This window comes from Mustela nigripes, chromosome 12 (assembly GCF_022355385.1).
Source record: "Mustela nigripes isolate SB6536 chromosome 12, MUSNIG.SB6536, whole genome shotgun sequence".
In the NCBI taxonomy this organism is placed as follows: Eukaryota; Metazoa; Chordata; class Mammalia; order Carnivora; family Mustelidae; genus Mustela; species Mustela nigripes.
Genome location: NC_081568.1, coordinates 100,709,711 through 100,730,388, shown reverse-complemented (window position 1 = coordinate 100,730,388; position 20,678 = coordinate 100,709,711). Strand labels below are relative to the sequence as shown.

Below are 20,678 nucleotides of genomic sequence, written 5' to 3'. Positions count from 1 at the left end.
ATGGAGCCAGGACCTGACTCACACAGTCAGAGCCCTGGTTTTCATCGCTGGGTGTGTAAGTCAAGGGATGCAAGGGACTAGCCTGGTGGGCTTTTCTGGTCCAAAAGGAACACTGACTTGGCCAGGCATCATGGAGGCTCATTTTCATACCCTTCCATTTTCATTATTTTGCCTGCAGTTGGTACTTTCATGGTCATAAGCCACCAACTCTAAGTACCACCTTGGTTTAACGTATCTGAGATCAGGATGCATCTCACAATCTCAATCAGGTAGTAGATGTGATATTGTTGTCACTGCTTGCAGCATGCATTATATCAGAATGGGTGTTGACTTGGAATAAAACCTCAGAAGTCATAGCAGGGAACCCCTTAAAGAAATACTGCATCACAAGTACTTCTGAAGGCAAAGGGGATATTACTTTGTTCAGAAAAACAAAGACATCGAGACTCTGAGTAAGAAAGTGATTTAGAACAATCAAGCTCAGTGTGAAGTTTAGGAACCAACTTATCTTGCTAATTTGTTCCTTTTTATGTATATAATAAAATCTAATATAAAAGTCTAAAAAACTCTTTCAATAAGTACAAACTACTCTGGGACAAAAAAAGCTTGTTTGTGTCATGGTTTAAGTGGCACCATTATTTTTTTCTTAGTGTTACATAAAATAATAATACACTTTACAGTCACTGGTGCCTTAAGTTAAAAGACTATATTACTTCTTACAGCATAGCTCAGAGAAGTGCCAAGTTTAAAAGTTATCAGAACATTAAACTGTGAAGTCCAAGAGGACTCCATTCATTTGAGATTCCCAAGAGCCAGTGTAGAAGTCACTGACCCAAAGGTCAAAAGTGACCATCTAAAGCATATGACTCACAAATCTGCCTTCACAGCCAAGACTGCCTTCTCCACCCAAGACTGCACTCAGTTCCCATCCCCCTGCCTTCCACAGAACCCCAGAGAGTTTCCATCTCCCCACTGCTCTCCACCTGAAAATTCCTGCACCCTCCCAATGCCTCAGAGTAATCTCCTCCAAAATCCTTATTACTGATCTCACTCACCTGCTCTGCACCTGCTCAGAGGAGGGCACTCCACCTTCCCAGGTGTCTAAACTGGCGAACTGGGCATCAAAAATGCTTCCCTCTCTCTAACTCGAGTCACAAAGCTGTGGCCTCTGTCTCCCTCTATCACTTCATCCTATTTGCTCCTTGTGAGTGCACTGGAGGCAAGTTTTCTCCATAGCTCTTGATTCAGCAATTTGCAGCATCCCCTGACTGCGTGTCCCCACCTCCAGGCTCTCCAGGCACCAAGCCCCCTCTAGACCATTGTGACATTCACAGGCCTATACACAAAACGAAGCCCATCTCTCTTTGCTGCTTAGAACCTGGCAAAGTCTCTACTGTCTATAAGTCAAAGCCAAGCCCTCCCCATGGGGAGCACAGCCCTTCTTTATCTCTACCTTGACCCTCTCAGCTCTGACCTTTTTGCATGCCCTTCTCGCCTTGGAGCCTTCTTCTTCTTTTTAAAAATTTTAAAATATTTTATTTATTTATTTGACAGAGAGAGAGAGAGATCACAAGTAGGCAGAGAGACAGGCAGAGAGAGAGGGGGAAGCAGGCTCCCTGCCAAGCAGAGAGCCCAATGTGGGGCTCAATCACAGGACCCCGAGACTATGACCTAAGCCCAAGGTGGAGGTTTAACCCACTGAGCCACCCAGGCGCCTCTCACCCTGTAGGCTCCTAGAATAAAAATACATTACCTAGCATAAGTTACATACTAAATATTTTTAAGGTAATGTGTAAATAAATGAATGGATTAACAAGCGTGGTGATGGGTATTCAGGAGGGTATGGATTGCATGAAACACTGGGAGTTACACACAACGAATCGTGGAACACTACATCAAAAACTAATGAGGTACTGTATGGTGATTAACATAACATAAAAAAAAATGACTTGCTGGCATACTTTAAAGAAAAAAGAAGGGACTTTTCAGCATGATATTTTACACTCTATAGCACTAATCTCTTTGTTTTCCTCCCATGAAAGTCATTCCTCCCCTGCCTTCCACTTTCCAGTCTTGTGTTCATCTGTAATGAGCACCTTCACATACCTCATTGATCTCATTTGTTTCTTGCCATTGGGTTAGCAGCACCCTGACCACAGGACTGTGACCATGCTTTGCTGCAAGATGCAGGGCAGCATTCCCCTCCTGCAAAAGAGACAAATTCATGGTAGAGTCCAGGGCACTGAGGAACATGGCCTTCCAACGGTCAGGGTTGCAATGGGACTTCTGAGAGGTTTCATTTTGATTAAAGCTGCAGTCCAGAGTGTGGGTCATATTATCCACAGTGTCAAGTGAAATTTATAATTTTTTAAGGTTTCAAATGTAAAGATACAGTTGTTTGAACCAGTAGGGAAAAACCATCCATACTTCTTGTTCTATCCTTGCTGTTAATTTGCTAACAAAAAGTGAAACAAAAGAAGCAATCCCATATGACCTATGTGAAGGTACTTAAAGATTTAGCATGCGGAACTTTTGGACCCACAATCCCACGTGTGTGTATGAATTCCTCTTAATAATCAAAGATATGCAGAAAGATATGGGTGTCCATTACAGTTTCCCTCCCCAGGGAGGTGACACTGAGTCTCCAGCAGACGTCAGGAAAAGAGAAGAGGAAACTGGAAATAACAGCGGAAAAATCCATGTAGTCTATTGATGTCACAAACATTTATGGTATGAAAATTAGCAATCTGTTTGACCCACTGCCAAAGTAGGTTCATTTAATCTGGATATTCCATATTCTGTAGCAGCAATTGAACAAACTGAACAAAATGCCATCTCCAAAGCTATATACCAGGTGTCACTCCCCTTTCTCTTGTTCTCAGCAAAGAAACAAAAGTCCCACTCACCTTGTCCTTTTCTGAAGTATGTAGATTAAGGAAGATAAGTTTTTCTATCATTTCAGTGTGGCCCCTCTCAGCTGCCCAAAGAAATGGTTTTCTTCCTTTCTGAAAATCAATCACAAACCTACAAGTGTTTATTACACATTTATTGAACAAGCAAGACAACTGACAGAATGGACGGCATTTTGATGGTTACAAGAAGGCCAAGATGGTGCTTCTGGTTGTAGCATTTAGGCCCTTCCTAGGCAATAACAATCCCTATAAGTCCCAACCAGCTTCAGTTCTGAGTCATTGCCCAAAGCTGTGGGAACTTCCCATCAGGACAGAATAATTTTTAGGGGACAGAAAAGTATTGTTCAGAGGTGTTCCTCCCAAGCACCTGGGGAAGTGCTGATTCAGAGCCAGACAACAAGATTCCCATACAAATGTAGGATTTTTACCAACTTTCTGTGTTTATTGAATAGTTCTGTTGTTCAGCTCTTAACAAAGAGAAGCAATTAGGTGACCTGTCTCAGGTCCCTGCACATCACACACTAACCTTGCCTTACTGATAAAAATGTGCGAAGCACCAAACAAAAATATGTTTGGGTGGCTCAGTTGTTAAGCGTCTGCCTTCAGTGCAGGAAGTGATCCCAGTGTCCTGGGATTGAGCCCCATGTCAGGCTCCCTGCTCAGTGGGAGGCCTGTATCTCCCTCTTCCATCCCCCCTGCTTGTGTTCCCTCTCTTATTGTATTTGTCAAATAAACAAATAAAATATTTAAAAATAAAATGCTATTTATTTATCTGAACAAAAAAGCACACACACATACATGCACACATACACACATAGACGTGAGGGGGGGGGAGGGTTGAGGGGGAGGGAGAGGGAGAGACAATGTCAAGCAGACTGTGTGCTGAGTATGGAGCCCTACTCAAGGCTCATGGCAGGGCTCAACATGGTGCTGAGTCTCAACCCTGACATCATGACCTGAGCCAAAACCAGGAGTCAGGCATTTAACCGACTGAGCAACCAGGTGCCCCTTTAATTCCAGATATTTAAAAGAAGGAAAAGGAAGTTGGGGCAGCAAGATGGAGGCCGAAATATTTTTTTTTCAATTAAAGAAAACACTCACAAATTGGTTTGGTGTGTTATTAACCAAAAGCTTAGCAAGATGTTTGAAATGTGGGAAACAAGATGCAAGCGTCTTGGGGCGCCTGGGTGGCTCAGTGGGTTAAGCCACTGCCTTCGGCTCAGGTCATGATCTCAGGGTCCTGGGATCGAGTCCCGCATCGGGCTCTCTGCTCAGCAGGGAGCCTGCTTCCCTCTCTCTCTCTCTGCCTGCCTCTCCATCTACTTGTGATTTCTCTCTGTCAAATAAATAAATAAAATCTTTAAAAAAAAAAAAAAGATGCAAGCATCTTTGTAAGAAGATTTCTAAACCTGAGATTTGTTATCTGATCCCCTGCTAATGCAGAATTATGAAAAGATCATAGAGACTGTTAACTTGAGACAAAGAGCACACGATTCCCCATTAACTGGGGAAAAAGGGAAGGAAAAATGCTGAAATAATAATGGCAACAACAACAACAAAAATGTCTATAAGGGGGGCGCCTGGGTGGCTCAGTGGGTTAAGCCGCTGCCTTCGGCTCAGGTCATGATCTCAGGGTCCTGGGATCGAGTCCCGCATCGGGCTCTCTGCTCAGCAGGGAGCCTGCTTCCTCCTCTCTCTCTGCCTGCCTCTCTGCCTACTTGTGATCTCTCTCTGTCAAATAAATAAATAAAATCTTTAAAAAAAAAATGTCTATAAGGATCCATCCTATGGAACTCTGTATTCATGCATTTATAGAAGCTGGAGAAAACAAAGTAGTACCAAAAAGTTCACCTAATTCACTATTCTTGGGCCAAACATGTTTGCCAATGAGGTCTACATCCCCAATCTTAAATCCCAGAAGGCTTGGCTTTCATCCTCATTCTCATGAATTCACTAAGGAAGCACATACACACACCCACACACAAAACAAACAAACAAAACAGATTACTTGGACCCCCAGTTTTCTGATTTTCTGCAAGTTATTAGACACCTAATTGAAAAACAGAATTTAGTCGTGAGCTCTGAACAACATTTTGGTAACGAAATACTAGAAATTATTGTGTCTGGCTTATACAAATATCTGCAAATGGTGACAATGGATAAAGGTTCATATTAAAAAAAATCACAAGAAAGGATGTGTAAGAGACAATTATATACTACATGAAAACATTTAGTCACATATCCTTATAAGTTATTTACTTATTTATTCCACAATTATTGACCATCTATGAATATGCCAGATATTGTGCTCAGCAACAGAGTGGCCAAGTTGAAAAATACACTGCCCCATCCTCAAGAAGCTCAGAGTCCAACAGGGAAGATAAAGACATGAGCACGTAATTAAAATGAAATACAGTAACTGAGTGCTGGTGATATATGGGAGTATATAACTCAGCATGAGTGTGTATTTGTGGATGGGGAGGGAGCTGATAAGAAATGGAGGAAGAAGGCCTTTTAAATTCACTAAAGCACTAGAACAGGAGAAAAGAGCAAGGGTGGTAACATTTCCTGCCCAACATCTTTCCCACTGGGAGCCTATGCCCTGTTTTTACAGAACTGTTAATCAAAGGCTCCTACTTCTTCTACCATCTATCCCTTAGTCACACTTTATGGGTCAGGGATGGCCTCATGCTTGGTGAGACCACTCAGAGTCAACTGTGGGATATTTTTCTGGCACATTCTATCTGTATCTAGTCTAGAGTCATCAACTAAGCCATCATTGGCCCTCTTTGTCACCTGACAAGGAGAACTCGCCTAAGAATGAAGCCAGCACAGACGAAAAACAGAAAAAGAGACAAGAGCCCTGCTAACATCATAGGTGCTGCTGGAATCAGACATATCTGAAGCTACATGTGCACAACATGTGTGAGTGAGTTAATCAAGTCCATTTTTCTTTCTTTAAGTAATTGGAATTGAGCTTCTATCACCTTTCACTAGCAGGGCTTCCTTAAATCACGCCCCCCAACCTCAAAGGATCATCAGAATGACTTTAATGCCCACCAGAGGGTCTCTTTGGCTTCAACTAAACATTTCAGAATCACAGGATTATCACAGGCCACACCTGATACCAGTCTACTCTCAAGATGTAGGACATAAACCAAAGCTTGCCAGTGTCAGCTCTTCCTCTTCATACCATATCCCACACAGTTGTCCAGCTGTTGGCTTTGAGGCCCCATGGGACAGCTCAGTAGCAAGGTGACAAATCCACACTGAGCAGGTACTGGAGCCACCTTGGCTTAGAAGGCTGGTGCCCTACAGGAACAGATATCCCCTGTAACAACTCCTCAAGCATACCTTCCAGGCCCCCTCAAGGACATGCCCAGTTCATTACAAAAGTTACTATCCTCAGAGAAGTCCACAATATGGAGCCCCCATCTGGGGTTCATAGGTCATCGGTAGTTCCTCCAAGTCCAAATGCTATTTGCTAAGTAGGGGTCATTTTTATCATAAGCAATACTTATCTCATTTGCAGTGACACAGGGCCATTTGTGTCATTTGCAGTGACACAGTGACACAGCTAACCAAAGTTTAAATTCTCAGGCAGAAGCAAAAGGGGTTTTGTTGGCTCTTTACCCACAGAGACCATAAGCAATACACAAGCGGGTTGTGTCCTAGAGTAGACATCTGCTGCTTTTGTATCTCTGTTCCTTTCTTCTAATAACAGCAGCTTCATTTTCCTGTAGAGAACTTCCCCAATTATACACACATATACTCTGCCATTTATCTGGTTAGTGCTGTCAACTGCCAGGCTTTAAATTCCCCATGAAGTAACCACTTAACCTAGGCTGGTCACAGTGATTGGTTCAGGATTGGGCAGATGATTCAAGCAGGCCAAACAGAGTTGTTCCTGAGATTCAGAACATGAACATTTGATGAGAGGAATTTTCTTTCTTATGAATCAAAATCTATAAGAATATCCATATGAGGGGCTCCTGGGTGGCTCAGTCAATTAAGGTCTGACTTGGTTTCAACTCAGGTCATGATCTCTAGGTCATGAGATCAAGCCCCGTGTTGGGTGCAGTACTCCACAGGGAGTCTGCTTGAGATTCTTTCTCTCTCTGCCCTTCCCCCACTCATGAACACATGCATGCTCTCTCTCTCAAATAAATAAATAAAATCTTTTTAAAAAAAGAATATTCCATAAGAATATCTTGAAACTGGTAGAAGCCAGCTTTCCCATCACATGGAGAGCATATCTATCAATAATGTCAACACAGAGACAACAGAGAGTTAGGAGCTGGATGCAGCTGTGCCCGAAATCATTCAGATAAACCCTCAAACTCTTCAGTTCGCAATAAGTAAATTATCTCTATTGCTTAATCTAGATTAAACTGGATTTTTATCACTCATAACAGAAAGCAGTCTAATTCATAGTTAGCAGTTTGGGGACAAATACTACTAGAAGTATCAGGGATCTATTCAACTTTAAAATGGTTTCACTCTTGGGGCACCTGGGTGTTTCAGTTGCTTAAAGATCTGCCTTGGGCTCACTCGGGTCTTGATTCCAGGATCCTGGGATCAAGCCCTGCTTCTCCCTCTGACCCTCCCCCTGCTCCTACCCTTGTGCACGCTGTCTCTCTCAAATAAAAAATAAAATCTTTTAAAAATTAAATAAAATGGCTTACTCTTACCCTTAGCTGCTACAAAGGCCTGAATTTCTGCATGGCTAAACTAGGTAACAGAGGATCTGCCCCCAAAGAAAGCCCAGTGTGGTTAAGAAATGGAAGGTTATCACAGATGAAATATTTTTCCTCACCAAGAAAACAGCTATTACTTTAAACTTTGAATGCCTTTTAAAAATATTACCATCAAGAAAAAATTGTGATAGCCGAATCACACAAAATAAGGGCATTTAAAGTAATCTATACCTTAGAAATATACCAGAAGGCAACATAAAGATGAAGTGAGAGCAAAATGAGCTATAAATATTTCCCCTATCTTATCACATATTATTAGGAAAAATAACAAGAACTCTAAAAATAATTTTAAAAAATAGTTTCTTTCCATGTCTTATTTCCTTTTTTAACCACCAAACTCTTCTAAAATGCTGTTCAAGTTGGCCTCTATCCAGCACAGTCCCCCAGGACTGATTCTCACCTGCAAGATGGGGAGACCTTCCAGCCAGGACAGTGGAACCTGGCATCAGAGCTCCAGTTTCAAAAAGAAACCACAATGCCTTCCCAGTTCAGGATCCCAATTCCCTTTCCTAATTAATGAAAATAAGGAGGGACCAGAATTCCTGTTGCCTTTTTCCTTGATTAACACAATGTCTATTTAACCTAACATGTTTTAATTCAATGCATTTAAGTTGCTTGCATGTGAATAAGTCTGAGAGGTTGCCATTGTTTATTAGAAATTATTTTTCAGTTTATTAACAGAGTTATCAAATTTGACAACAAATGCAGCACAAATTTCATAAACAGCCATTAAATGGCCACCCAGAGATCAAACTGACCATCCTTTCCCACAATGATCCCAGAGATGGAGAGAGGAGAGCTTCTGAGAAGAGGCCAGGGAGAACCCAGCACAAAGCCCCCCAGTGCCCTATGTGCAGGTCTATCCCCCACAACATTTCCCCTTACCCTGGGACCCACAACCAGAACCCAGGCATAAGAGGAAAACTAGCAGTTTACTTAATAATTAGAGATTTGAGAGGGAAAAAAGAATGCTACCATGAATTAAAAAGTGTTGAAGGAGGAGTGCCTGAGTGGCTCAGTCGGTTAAGTGTCTGCCTTTGGCTCAAGTCATGATCTCAGGGTCCTGGGATTGAGTCCCACATCCTGCTTCTCCCTCTCCCTCTGCCCGCCACTACCTACCTCCACTTGCCCAGGCTTACGTTTTCTCTCTCAGGCTGTCTCTTTCTCTCAAATAAATAAATAAAATCTGTTTTTAAAAAATGTGCTGAAGGAGCAGTGTGTTAAATATGCAGTCACAGAACTACAGAGTGTGGAGTGAGTTCTCCCCTTGCACACGGAAGCCCTTAAATACTGGCCTCAGGTCCACAGAAAAACGTGTGCTTTCTCAAATCCCCTCATGTTCATTATTCCCAACCCTCCAAAAAGGGAAGCTTCTTTGCATTTCGATCTCTAAAGAGTCCCTATAAAGATTCCTTTGAACCAGTGGAAGTTCCGTTAAGTCTACAGCTGAAACCAATCTAACAGTGTACCACCAAACTCTATAAATATTCAACAAGTATTCATATACTCTAAGGCCATTCCTTTCTCTGCCCCTGCTCCACCCTAAACATTGTGAGTACTTATTTTTGACCACTAGATGGAAGTTTGCATGTAGACCCAAAACATCTACACTGCTTTACTAATCACTTCTCTTGGCTGCTCTAATCTCTCTCCCCTGGAGAGGCCATGGAGCTGAAAGAAACCTCAAAATATTTTCCAGTGTCTTCCATCTCTCCCACCCCCACCCACACTCTCCTAGGCGTAGTTAAATCCCTTTTATTAATAAAGATCTCCTCCTCGCAAGGATTTCCTTGCTAGCTTTTGAAGTCCCCTCTGGGCTAAAAAAAATTTTACCAATGCTGGTAAGGTTAGCAGGCTCTCAGTCACTTTCTGCAGATAAGAAAGTATGCGAGAGGGTCGGCTGTGAGGGCAAAGCAGTCATTTCTATCAAATGCATTCAGTGAGCTCCACAATACTTTTAAGCAAACACAGAAAAATCTAATGATGAATTAATACACCTGAGCTCCTGATCCCAGGTCCTACTGGTTTTGCCAACATCCTTGACCCACTCACAGATCTCAGAAAAAGAGTAGGTTTTGCCTATTCCATTGCTCCATCTAGGATTCTTACAAAACTAAAATTGGACTCAGAGATTCTTCTCTCACTAAATGAGCCAGGGGACTCATTATTTGCTCATTCCTCATATGCGTCTGAATCCATCTTAATTTTAACATCTCCCAGCTGGACATGCCTGCACAGTCTGCTGCCAGGGCTCCGCCGCCTTTTTCCCAACAGACAGGGGAGGAGGAAGAGGGGTGGGAACAGGACAACTCCAGAGCCAGCTAAAGAGATGGTAGCCAAGAAGGTTGCTGGCCAGAAGCTGCAGACATGGCCGAGACTTCTCAGAACTCTGCTTTGATTTTGAGTCCCTTTAGCCTCCGTGATCCTCCCCACACATGCTGGCTCCTGTGAAATCAGCCAGAGCCCACTGAAAGGGAAGACTATCATGTATCTCCTAGATAATATGCCCTCAACAAACATCTGCTAAATTGAACTGAGTGGAATTCATTCGCATCCCTACTTAACATCAATCAAACCAGAATGATCTAACTTCCTGTGTCACTGGGTGCTATTTGATTATGATTATCAGTTTGAGGAAACAGTGTATTTTATCCTATAATAATTGTTATAATAACTACCATTTAGTGAATTTAGTGAGCATTTACCACATATCAGGCTCTTTGCTAAGTGCTTTACAATCATTAACTCATTAAAACATCCCAACAGTGGCTGTTTCAGTATTGCTACATGGGAACCGCTTAGGGGTAGTGTCTGACTGGAAAGGGGTGGTGGAATGGCTTACAATGAAATTCAACGGCAGAGGCTCTTTTTACATAAAATTAAGGAAATATCAATCATCTATATGAAATCATAAAGGTATTGCTGATAAAAAATTATATGGAAGTCCCCCTCCCCAATCATCCCTCTTACACACTGTAGCTTTGACCAGCTGGAAAACTTGCTTAAAGCTCATAGCTAATATATGCCCATACCATAGCCCAAGTCTGTCTCCTCCAAGTTGTAAATGTATAGTTGCTCACTCATACTCTGAGGAAGTAAAACAAATTTATAGACTTCATTTGAAGAAAAGAGTTGTTATTATTATTATTGCTATTATTGCTAAGACTAAGGTCAGGGGCACCTGGGTGGTTCAATCTCTTAAGCATCTGCCTTCAGCTCTGGTCATGATCTCCAGGTCCTGGGATGGAGCCCCACATCGGGCTCTCTGCTCAGCAAAGAGTCCGCTTCTCCTTCTGTCTGCCACGCTACTCCTGCTTGTCCTCTCTCTCTCTTTCTGTCAATAAATAAAATCTTCTTTAAAAAGACTAAGGTCAGGGCACATGGGTGGCTCAGTGAGTTAAAGCCCCTACCTTCGGCTCAGGTCATGATCCCAGGGTCCTGGGATCAAACCCCACATCGGGCTCTCTGCTCAGCAGGGAGCCTGCTTCCTCCTCTCTCTCTGCCTGCTTCCCTGCCTGCTTGTGATCTCCATCTGTCAAATAAATAAATAAAATCTTAAAAAAAAAAAAAGACTAAGGTCAGAAAAGAATGTGAAAATTTTTTACAAGAGGTAAAGTGAGGTATTACTGCTTAATTTCTGGAGAGACTTTTATGGAGAATAATGTTCTAGGCACAGTGAGAAGGAGGTCCCATTTGAAATCAAAATGTCAACCTCACAGGGTACACTCCCCTATGAGAAAAACCTAGAAGAAGATATTCCAGGAAAAAGTCCCTGGCACATAGGGTGTGCCCACTGTCATCTGAGAAGGGAGACAGGACAGCAGGATGGCACGGTGACTTGGGTCAGCTAGACCTGAATTCAAATCCTAGCTTTCACTTTCCAGTTTTGGGATACTAGACTAGGTACTAAGGTTCTGTGAGCCTCAATTTCATCATCTTTAAAAATAAGCAAAATCTTTCTGTATATGATTATGATTATGGGAATTAACATGATCATTCACTCATTCAGCAATGATTTAAGCATCCATATACACCAGGCCCTAGACCTCTCAGTGAAATAATGTATGTGAATAGCTTTCCTCTATACCTAGCACACTAATAAATACTCAGTAGGTGGTGGCTATTATTAGTATATATCTCCCTATGAAAAGAAAAAGAGGGACGCCTGGGTGGCTCAGTCACTAAGCATCTGCCTTCAGCTCAGGTCATGATTCTGGAGTCCTGGGATCAAGCCCTGCATCAGGCTCCCTACTGGGTGGGAATCCAGCTCCACCCTCTCCCACTTTCCCTGCTTGTGTTCCTGCTCTCACTGTCTCTCTCTGTGTGTCAAATAAATATATTTTTAAAAATCTTTAAAAAAAGAAAATAAAAGAAATAGAATGTACACAAATATGGTTAACACTGCATTATATTCCAAGACCCATTACTGCATAGTCTTGGATCAAATACACTCCCCAAAGGCCACACATAATGGAGTAAAATGCAAACATACATTCTGAATACAAAACAAGGAGGATACTGTCCATAATGAGCCAGGATTTGGGAACAGAGAAGGAAAAAAGAATCTGGATGCTTCCTCAATGCTTCCTGCCCTTCTCACATGAGATGCCAGAGCCACCACCAACACTTCTCATCTGTTCTGCTGTCTAAGGGTGTTGGAGGAGCTAGCTACGGGGCCAGGTCGCTGGCTGCTTTGGCAGCTCCAGCAGGAGTAGGAAGAAAGAGGAATTTGGTGGGGGTATGCATAGGACCTGTCCTACTATAGCAAATATACCTCATCAGGCTGGTCCAGGTCCTTCAAGTGCAGATCTTGAATGAGGTACTCCACAATGCGTACATTATTGCTCTGAGCTGCAAAGTGGAGGGCATTCATTCCATCCTGAAGAGAGCCAAGGTGAGCCAAGGTGAGGGACATAATTACATAGTGATCTTATAACTTCCCCATCCCACACTGGGGCAGCGTGAACTATCTCCTAGTGTGGCCTACATACCTACCTCATTCTTGGCCCTTTGGTCTGCTCCAGCTCGAATAAGCATGAGCATGATCTCGAGACTTCCAGACCAGGCTGCAAGGTGAAGTACTGTCAAGCCATGCTTCCCCAAGAAGAAAAAAGAAAAGCATCTATCACTGGAATGAGCCATAACACAGTCTCAATCAACAAAGGCCAAGTGAAAATTAACAATAGGGGGAAAAACTTAATATATAGCAAATGTAATATTTCAATTCTATGGGGAAAAGGAATGCATTTAATAAGTGGTACAGGTACAAGTCAGTCTCCACAGGGAAGAAAATAAAACTAAATCTTATATTAGACACAAAAAAGAGTTAGAAGAAAATCTAGACTGTAAGGTACAGTGTCTTAATCCACAAGTTATAAAAGGAAAGAATGGTGATAAAGTCAAGAAACAAATGATAGATTTTAAAAAATGTATTTTAATAAAGATAAATGGTTACTTTTTCTAATACATGAAACTTCTTGCAAATCAACAAAAAAGAAGGCAATCAAACCAACTGAAAAAGTGAACAAAAAAAAAAAAGGCACTCTCTTAAGGTATTAGTGGAAATGAACTGTAATGGTTTGAGCAATCTGGCAATATCTATTGAAATTTTCAATTCAACCAGCGATCCCACTACTAGGAATCTATTCTTTGAAAATGAGTTTTTAGGACCTAATATTATGTAAATAAGAATATTAACTGTAGCCCTTTAAAATGAAAGCAAGGTAAATGTCCATCAATATAAGAATGCTGAACAAATTAGGGCACAATCAGATCACATCAAGCAGTCGTTAGAGCTATAACATTCTTTCATGCGTCTGTTGGCCATTTGGATGTCTTTGCAGAAATGTCTGTTCATGTCTTCTGCCCATTTCTTGATTGGATTATTTGTTCTTTGGGTATTGAGTTTGATAAGTTCTTCATAGATTTCGGATACTAGCCCTTTATTTGATATGCCATTTGCAAATAGCTTCTCCCATTCTGTTGATTGCCTTTGGTTTTGTCAGCTGTTTCCTTGCTGTGCAAAAGCTTTTTATCTTGATTAAGTCCCAATAGCTCATTTTTGCCTTTGTTTGCCTTGCCTTTGGAGATGTGTCTAGCAAGAAGTTGCTGCAGCTGAAGTCAAAGATGTTGCTGCTGGTAGTCTCCTCTAGGATTTTGATGGATTCCTCTCTCACATTGAGATCTTCCATCCATTTTGAATCTATTTTTGTCTATGGTGTAAGGAAATGGTCCAGTTTCATTCTTCAGCATGTGGCTGTCCAATTTTCTCAGCTCCATTTGTGGAAGAGACTGTCTTTTTTCCATTAGATGTTCTTTCCTGCTTTGCCAAAGATTAGTTGACCATAGAGTTGAGGTAGCATTTTTGGTTTCTCTGTTCTGTTCCATTGATCTATACGTCTGTTTTTGTACAAGTACCGTACTGTCTTGATGAGTACAGCTTTGTATTAGAGCTTGAAGTCCAGGATTGTGATGTCACCAGTTTTGGATTTCCTTAGGTGGTCTCTTCCTCACAAGATGGCTTTAAGTTCCACACAAACTGATGACTCCAAAAATCACGTCTCCTTGTCAAACAAATGAATTGACATCCCCAAGGGATCACAAGACACCTGTTCAGTCACGAAGAACATTGCACTGTGAGTTTTCCAAAGAATAGCAGTAAAACCAGATGCTCTGCAAGCCCTTCTCAGAAATATTATTGATAGAAGATAAATCATACTTGGATAGGAGCTCTATTTTTTCCTAAGAGGTCGTTCCTAATTTCAAAGCAGGCAACACTTAAAAATTTCAAACACTAATCATAAAATCCAAGAGTCAGGAATTCAAACTGCCAACAACAGGAATATTTGAAGCCATCATTCCTCAGAGGCTAAGAATCACTGCTCACAGATGTTAACTCCCTAACAAAAATGTTCATAAAACTATGTCTTGTGACAAGAAACTGACATGTCTAGGACAGTCTGTGAACATGTGTCATGGATTACACTCACACTTGTACAGAATGTTCTGTAAAGTATGAAAAGCCCACAGTCAGTGGTGATCTACCCCTATCAATAGTGTGGTCATAGGTGAGGTCATTAACTTCCCCTGAGGAACGCATACACTGGAGTACCTCCCCAGAGATAAGAAGCTGAGAGCTGATGCTGTCATTATTCTCTAAGCACCACCTGCTCTCCACCTAAGAGTGTAGACCTTGACTCACATCTGTTAAGAGCCTCCATTTATCCAATGTGCGTCTTCACAAGAATCAGGGATGCCACTGACTTTGAACCTGGAGCTCTCAGCACGTAGGCCCTGGTTAGCTTTTAATGCCTTGAGAGATACATTATGTTAAATGTCTTTGACCTTGCTCCCTTAATTGACTGTATACCCCTCAAAGTAGGGACTGTATCTCATGCCAGTGCTTCCTGACATGATCACCTAGGGATCTTGTTAAGTCACATATTCTGATTCAGGAGGTCTGGGGTGGGGTCTGGGATTCTGCATGTCAAGCTCCCAGGAAAGGCCAGTGTTTCTAGTCTCAGGACAACACTTTGAATAACAAGAACTTAAATGTTATTAAATCTTCAGTAGCTGGCATGGAGATTTACCCACAGTAGGGGATGAATATATATTGATGGTGAAGGGGTTCAATTGTTGGTTCTTTACAAACAGGTGTTAGAAGACAGATCTGCCAAGTCAAATTCAAGGCTCATAACCCAGATAAAGAAAGTTTGACCAAACAAAGCATTGCTTGAATTATAAAAAGCATTTTCTTAGTTATGTTCTAATGCCACTGTGAATAAAGTTATAGAAATATTGAACTTAGTGAAACTTTCAAAGTGGAGTACAGAGGAATATCTGAAATATATATGTACAATACTATATTTCCCACCTGACAGCATTTCAATCTTACAAGGCCAAATTACAAACAAACAAACAAACAAACAAAAACCAAACTGATGCTAGCTTCCAAATGTATGTTTGGAATAAGTTGGTAGAACATCTCTTCATCATTCCAGGAACAACTGACTTACGGTCTGACAGAAACCAGTAGTATATTCAATATATTAGAAACATGGTGTTTATGAGAAAAGATGCTACCAACCTGGGCAATGGATGCATAAGTGTTTATTGTACAATTCTTTTCACTTTTTAGTATGTTAAAGATTTGGGATTACAGTCTTGGGTAGGATGGAGTAAGTACACTGTCTCTCACCAAATGCAACCAAAATCTCCAGACAAAATTCATAGAGTAGCTATTTGAGGACTCTGAGAAGTAAATGATATCAGGTAGATTGGGAAGTAAACAATAACTCAGAATATAAACAAAGATTGTTTCCTGATTTGGTTTCTGTTTTTTTCCTTCCATACCTTGCACCTTGAACTCAATGCAGTATAAGTCACAGAAGTGTGCTCTGGGAACAGACAGAAAGAGCTCCAAGAGAAGCCCTCTCTTTCTAGTCTGAGGAGCAGAAGGGGGGCCCTACAGGACAGAGAAAAGTAGCAGAAATACTGTTTCTTTATTCTCCTCTGGCCCTGCCCCAGGCAAGCCTCATTCCCAAAGCTGGAACCCTGTGGTAGAAGAGGTAGCAACAGCACTAACTGGGCAAGCACCTAAGACTAACAGAGAAATCCTCTTGGACCAGAAGAGGGGGTGGAGTGGGGACCCATGCTGGTTATTTTCCTTCCTCAGTCCCAGAAGCAGACCTAATTATGGGAAGCAACACAGCAAGCTCAGAGAGCACACCTTTGACTTTCTAGTCAGAATGGCAGGAAAAGGGGGAAAGGGACCCTGGAGCTGGAGAATGTGGGGATGAGGATGTGGCCTCACCATGATCTGTACACAGACCAGTCCCTACAGAGCATGACCAAGGCTTGGCATGCAGAACTACGGGGGCAGACTACTGCCCAGGTCTCAGACTAGGCCCTGGATAGTGCACCCATGGAGCAGGTCCAAAGAGCTCTGCAAAAGTGTTGAAAACTGAAGGGAAACTAGTGTCAAATGATGAAGAAACTGGTCATCCCTATGTAAGGAAAAAATGAACCTTGACCTCTTCCTCATACTTTATACTTAGTAACTCAAAATGGACAATAGATCTAAATGTAAACATACAACTCTAAACATTTTACAAGAAAAATAGGAGAAAATCTTCATGACAAGTTAGGCAAGTCATTCTTAGGTAAAATATATCACCCAGGTTCATTTTTTAAAATACTGCTAAGTTGGACTTCATCAAAATTAAAAACTTTTGTTCTGTGAAAAAGATATGTTACAGAGTATGAGAAAATATTTGCAAATCACAGATCTAACCAAGGACCTGTATCCAGAATATGTAAAGAACTCTCAAAACTGAACATTAAGAAAACAAACAACCCTCTTAAAAAATATTCAGAAGATTTGAATAGACACATCTCCAAAGAAAATATACAAATGGCAAATAACACAAGAAAGATGCTTGTTATTATTAGCCAGTAAAGAAATGCAAATTAAAATAGCAATGAAACACCAATACATATCCATTAGAAAAGAAAACACTGAGGAGAAAAAATGAAAATCTGGTGCACCTGGGTGGCTCAAATGGTTAAACATCTGCCTTTGGCTCAGGTCATGATCCTAGGGTCCTGAGTTCGAGCCCCACATCGAGTTCTCTGTTTCGCGGGGAGTCTCTTCTCCTCCCTCTGCCTCTTCCCCAGCTTGTGCTCTCTCCCTCTCAAATGAATAAATGAAATCTTAAGAAAAAATGAAAAAATGAAAGCTACAAGTGCTGATGAGGATCTGGAACAAATAGTTCTGCTACACTGCTGCTGGAAATGCAAGGCCCAGCCAGGAAAGAAAATAGTTTCTTTTTTTCTTTCTTCCTTTTTTTTTTTTTTTTTTTTTAAGATTTCACTTATTTATTTGACAGACAGAGATCACAAGTAGGAAGAGAGGCAAGCAGAGAGAGAGGAAGGGAAGCAGGCCCCCCGCCGAGCAGAGAGCCCCATGTGGCTGGGTCTGAGGATCATGACCTAAGCCGAAGGCAGAGGCTTTATTCCACTGAGCCACCCAGCTGCCCCAGAAAATAGTTTCTTACATACAGCTTACTCTACCGCCCAGATATCTTGCTGCTAGGACATTCTACTAGAGAAAGGAAAACTTACACCTACATAAAATTGGTACACAAATGTTGATAACACCTTTATTTGTTTTTTGTTGTTGTTTGTGAATAAAACTTATATTTAGGTTTAGCCAGCTGGGCTCGGTTTAGACGACCCCAGTTTTGTTGGCAACATCCAAAGCATCATAGTCAGGAGCCAATTGAACATATGCCTTCTTCTCTCCATCAGGCCTGATCAGGGTGTGGACTTTGGCCACATCAATGTCATAGAGCTTCTTCCTAGCCTGTTTGATCTGGTGGTGGTTGTCCTTGACATTCACAATGAACACAGTGTGTTGCTCTCTTCTGTCTTCTTCGTGGCTGAATCAGTAGTTGGGGTGGCAGAGGAGCTGGATGATGGCATGGTGATCAAGCCTGTTTCTCTTGGGGGTACTCTTTTGAGGCTATTTGGGCTGCCTTTGGAGATGTAGTGCCGTGGGCCATCTGAAAGTAGGTGACATGCAGGTCATCTTTTTTTTCTGACCGTGAATGCCTTTCAGCACCACTTTCTTGGCCTTCAAAGTCTTTGCTTTGGCTTCACCTTTGGGAGGGTCAGGGACTTCCTTCTTAGCCTTCAGCAGACATGTTCATGAAAGACATAGCAGCTTTATTTGTAATAGTAAAAAACAGGAAACAACTCTAATGTCCTTCAACAGGTGAAGACCTAAATAAATTTGTGGCACATCTATATATAGAAATACTATTCAGCAGCAAAAAGGGAAGAATTACTGATACATACAATACGAATGAATCCAGGAGAGGTTTTTCTGAGTGAAAGAGGTAATTGTCAACATTTTATATGCTACATGACATCATTTATATGGCATTCTCAAAAATGCAAAAATATAAAGATGAAGATGAGAGGGTTTGACTACAAAGAGGCGGTATGAGGAAATTTTCTGGGTGATGCAACTGTTCTGTATTTTGTTTACAGTGGTGACTACATGAATCTACACATGCCCTAAAATTCATAGAACTGTATACCAAAAAGAAAGAAAATTGTATTGTCCATTTAAAAATTAAAACAAAAAGTTACTGTATCAGGGTTTCAATGTCAAAATAAGAATAAACCCTTGGCAATCAGTTCTATTACCAAATCAACTTTTTCAGGCTAACTAACATTGTAAAATAATCAAATAACAACTTCCAGACCCAAACAACATGTAAAGTACCATAACTATAATACAACTTACTATCCTCACAAAATTAGAGGGCCTTCTGTACCAGTTTTTAGTAAAGGGTACTTCTTCATTCTGATTCTACTACATAACAATCAACTTGCCTACCAATCTCAGAGGAATAAAGTAGACAGAGAAGGATGTGTCCCACTTGTAAAACAAGGGAAAATGTTCATCATTATCATGTCTAGGCCATGTCTATACCAACAAAACCAATAAGATGACCAGCTAGTTTGATCTGACTTCATTCACTCATCTGCCAAAGATTTACTAAGCACATAGTAAAAACCCAGGCTCCGGGAGAATGAAAGTAAAGCAGTGCTGAGCTTTATCTTCCAATGAGTCAATCCAGACAGAATATAGAATAGCTGTGTGGAAACCTACTTACTGAACACTTTAAGAACAATGGCCCATTTGATTAAGAACCAGGAGCCATAGTCCCTAGGATTCTAAAAACCAAGCCCATCATCCTCCATTGCAGCTGGAGATGATGAATGATATATTGGTATATCCAGCCCAATTGGTTTTCTTGTGCCATAGTAAAGTAGTAAGTGAAGTTAGGAAAGTTAGGAAAAATAGGGAGAGAATCCTTAGGGTGGGTTTTCATATCAATGCAGACAAATAGTTAAGCTGCTTTGGGGCCAAAAGTTTGGTCTCTGGAACCAGGTAAACCAGGTTTAAATCCTACCTTTACCCCTTCTTAGATGTATCTTGGGCAAGATATTTAACTTCTGTGTCTTGAGCTCTTCATATGAAAACTGTATTTTTAGTAACCCTGTTCTCACAAGGTTGGGAGACAAGGTTGAGTATTAAAAATCAAAATCCTAGGACTGGTGCCTAGTACATAATATGTACTTAACAAGCTTTATTAGAGTTCACGCAGCAAAGTCAAGACTTAATATCCCTTAGGCCAGTTAGCTTCTGTCCTCCATGTCCCAAATTATACTATAGGCAACCATCTTATTCTTTTTTTAAATTAACATATAATGTAATTATGTATTATTTGTCCCAGGGGTACAGGTCTGTGAATCATCAGGCTTACACATTTCACAGCACTCACAAGGCTTACACATTTCACAGCACTCACCATAGCACATACCCTCCACAATGTCCACAAATGCATATTACTGACCGTAAGGTCAATATGAGAAAATGAGCAAAAGCCTAAGTCCTACAGGTAGCGGGTAAACAATTCAGCTACCAATACATCTTAAAGAGATCTTTCCAAAGTGAAAGCCGAATTTTGAAATATTGGGTGGGCATGTGAAGAAAAGATAACTGAAGTAACCAGATTTCCTCCATACACTAGTTATGCTCCAGTCCATTCTACCAAATGAAAATGAACTTACCTTATCAGCAATATCCACTCTTGCCTTATGATTGAGCAAGAAATCCACTGCAGATATATGATTTGCCCCCACTGCAAAATGCAGGGCTGTGCGGTTCATCTGAGGAAACATAATTTGTGTTTTCCATCATCTAATTGTTATTCAGTTTCTTTATGATTCCTATGTCTTAAATGGTCATAATTTTCTATCATATGTTTATATGTGCATGGCATAGCCTATGATTGATTGTAACAGTGTAAGGATTTTAATTAAAAAGTAAAAGTTGGGGCACTTGGGTGGCTGACTGGGTTAAGCCTCTGCCTCATGGGTTCTGGGATCTCAGGGTTCTGGGATCAAGTCCCGCATCGGGCTCTCTGCTCATCGG

At 41.2% G+C, this 20,678-nt stretch overlaps 1 protein-coding gene across 1 annotated transcript in view; it reads right to left on the bottom strand.

Moving 5' to 3' along the window:
- ANKDD1B (ankyrin repeat and death domain containing 1B) overlaps nucleotides 1-20,678 on the bottom strand; it is a 61,695-nt gene that overhangs the window by 28,979 nt on the left and 12,038 nt on the right. Inside the window, exons 3-7 of the mRNA XM_059416645.1 lie at nucleotides 20,315-20,413; nucleotides 12,665-12,763; nucleotides 12,444-12,548; nucleotides 2,907-3,005; nucleotides 2,107-2,205 (exon numbers count right to left, since the gene is read on the bottom strand). Of these exons, the coding sequence (XP_059272628.1) occupies nucleotides 2,107-2,205; nucleotides 2,907-3,005; nucleotides 12,444-12,548; nucleotides 12,665-12,763; nucleotides 20,315-20,413 (501 nt within the window). The remainder of the gene's footprint in view (nucleotides 1-2,106; nucleotides 2,206-2,906; nucleotides 3,006-12,443; nucleotides 12,549-12,664; nucleotides 12,764-20,314; nucleotides 20,414-20,678) is intronic.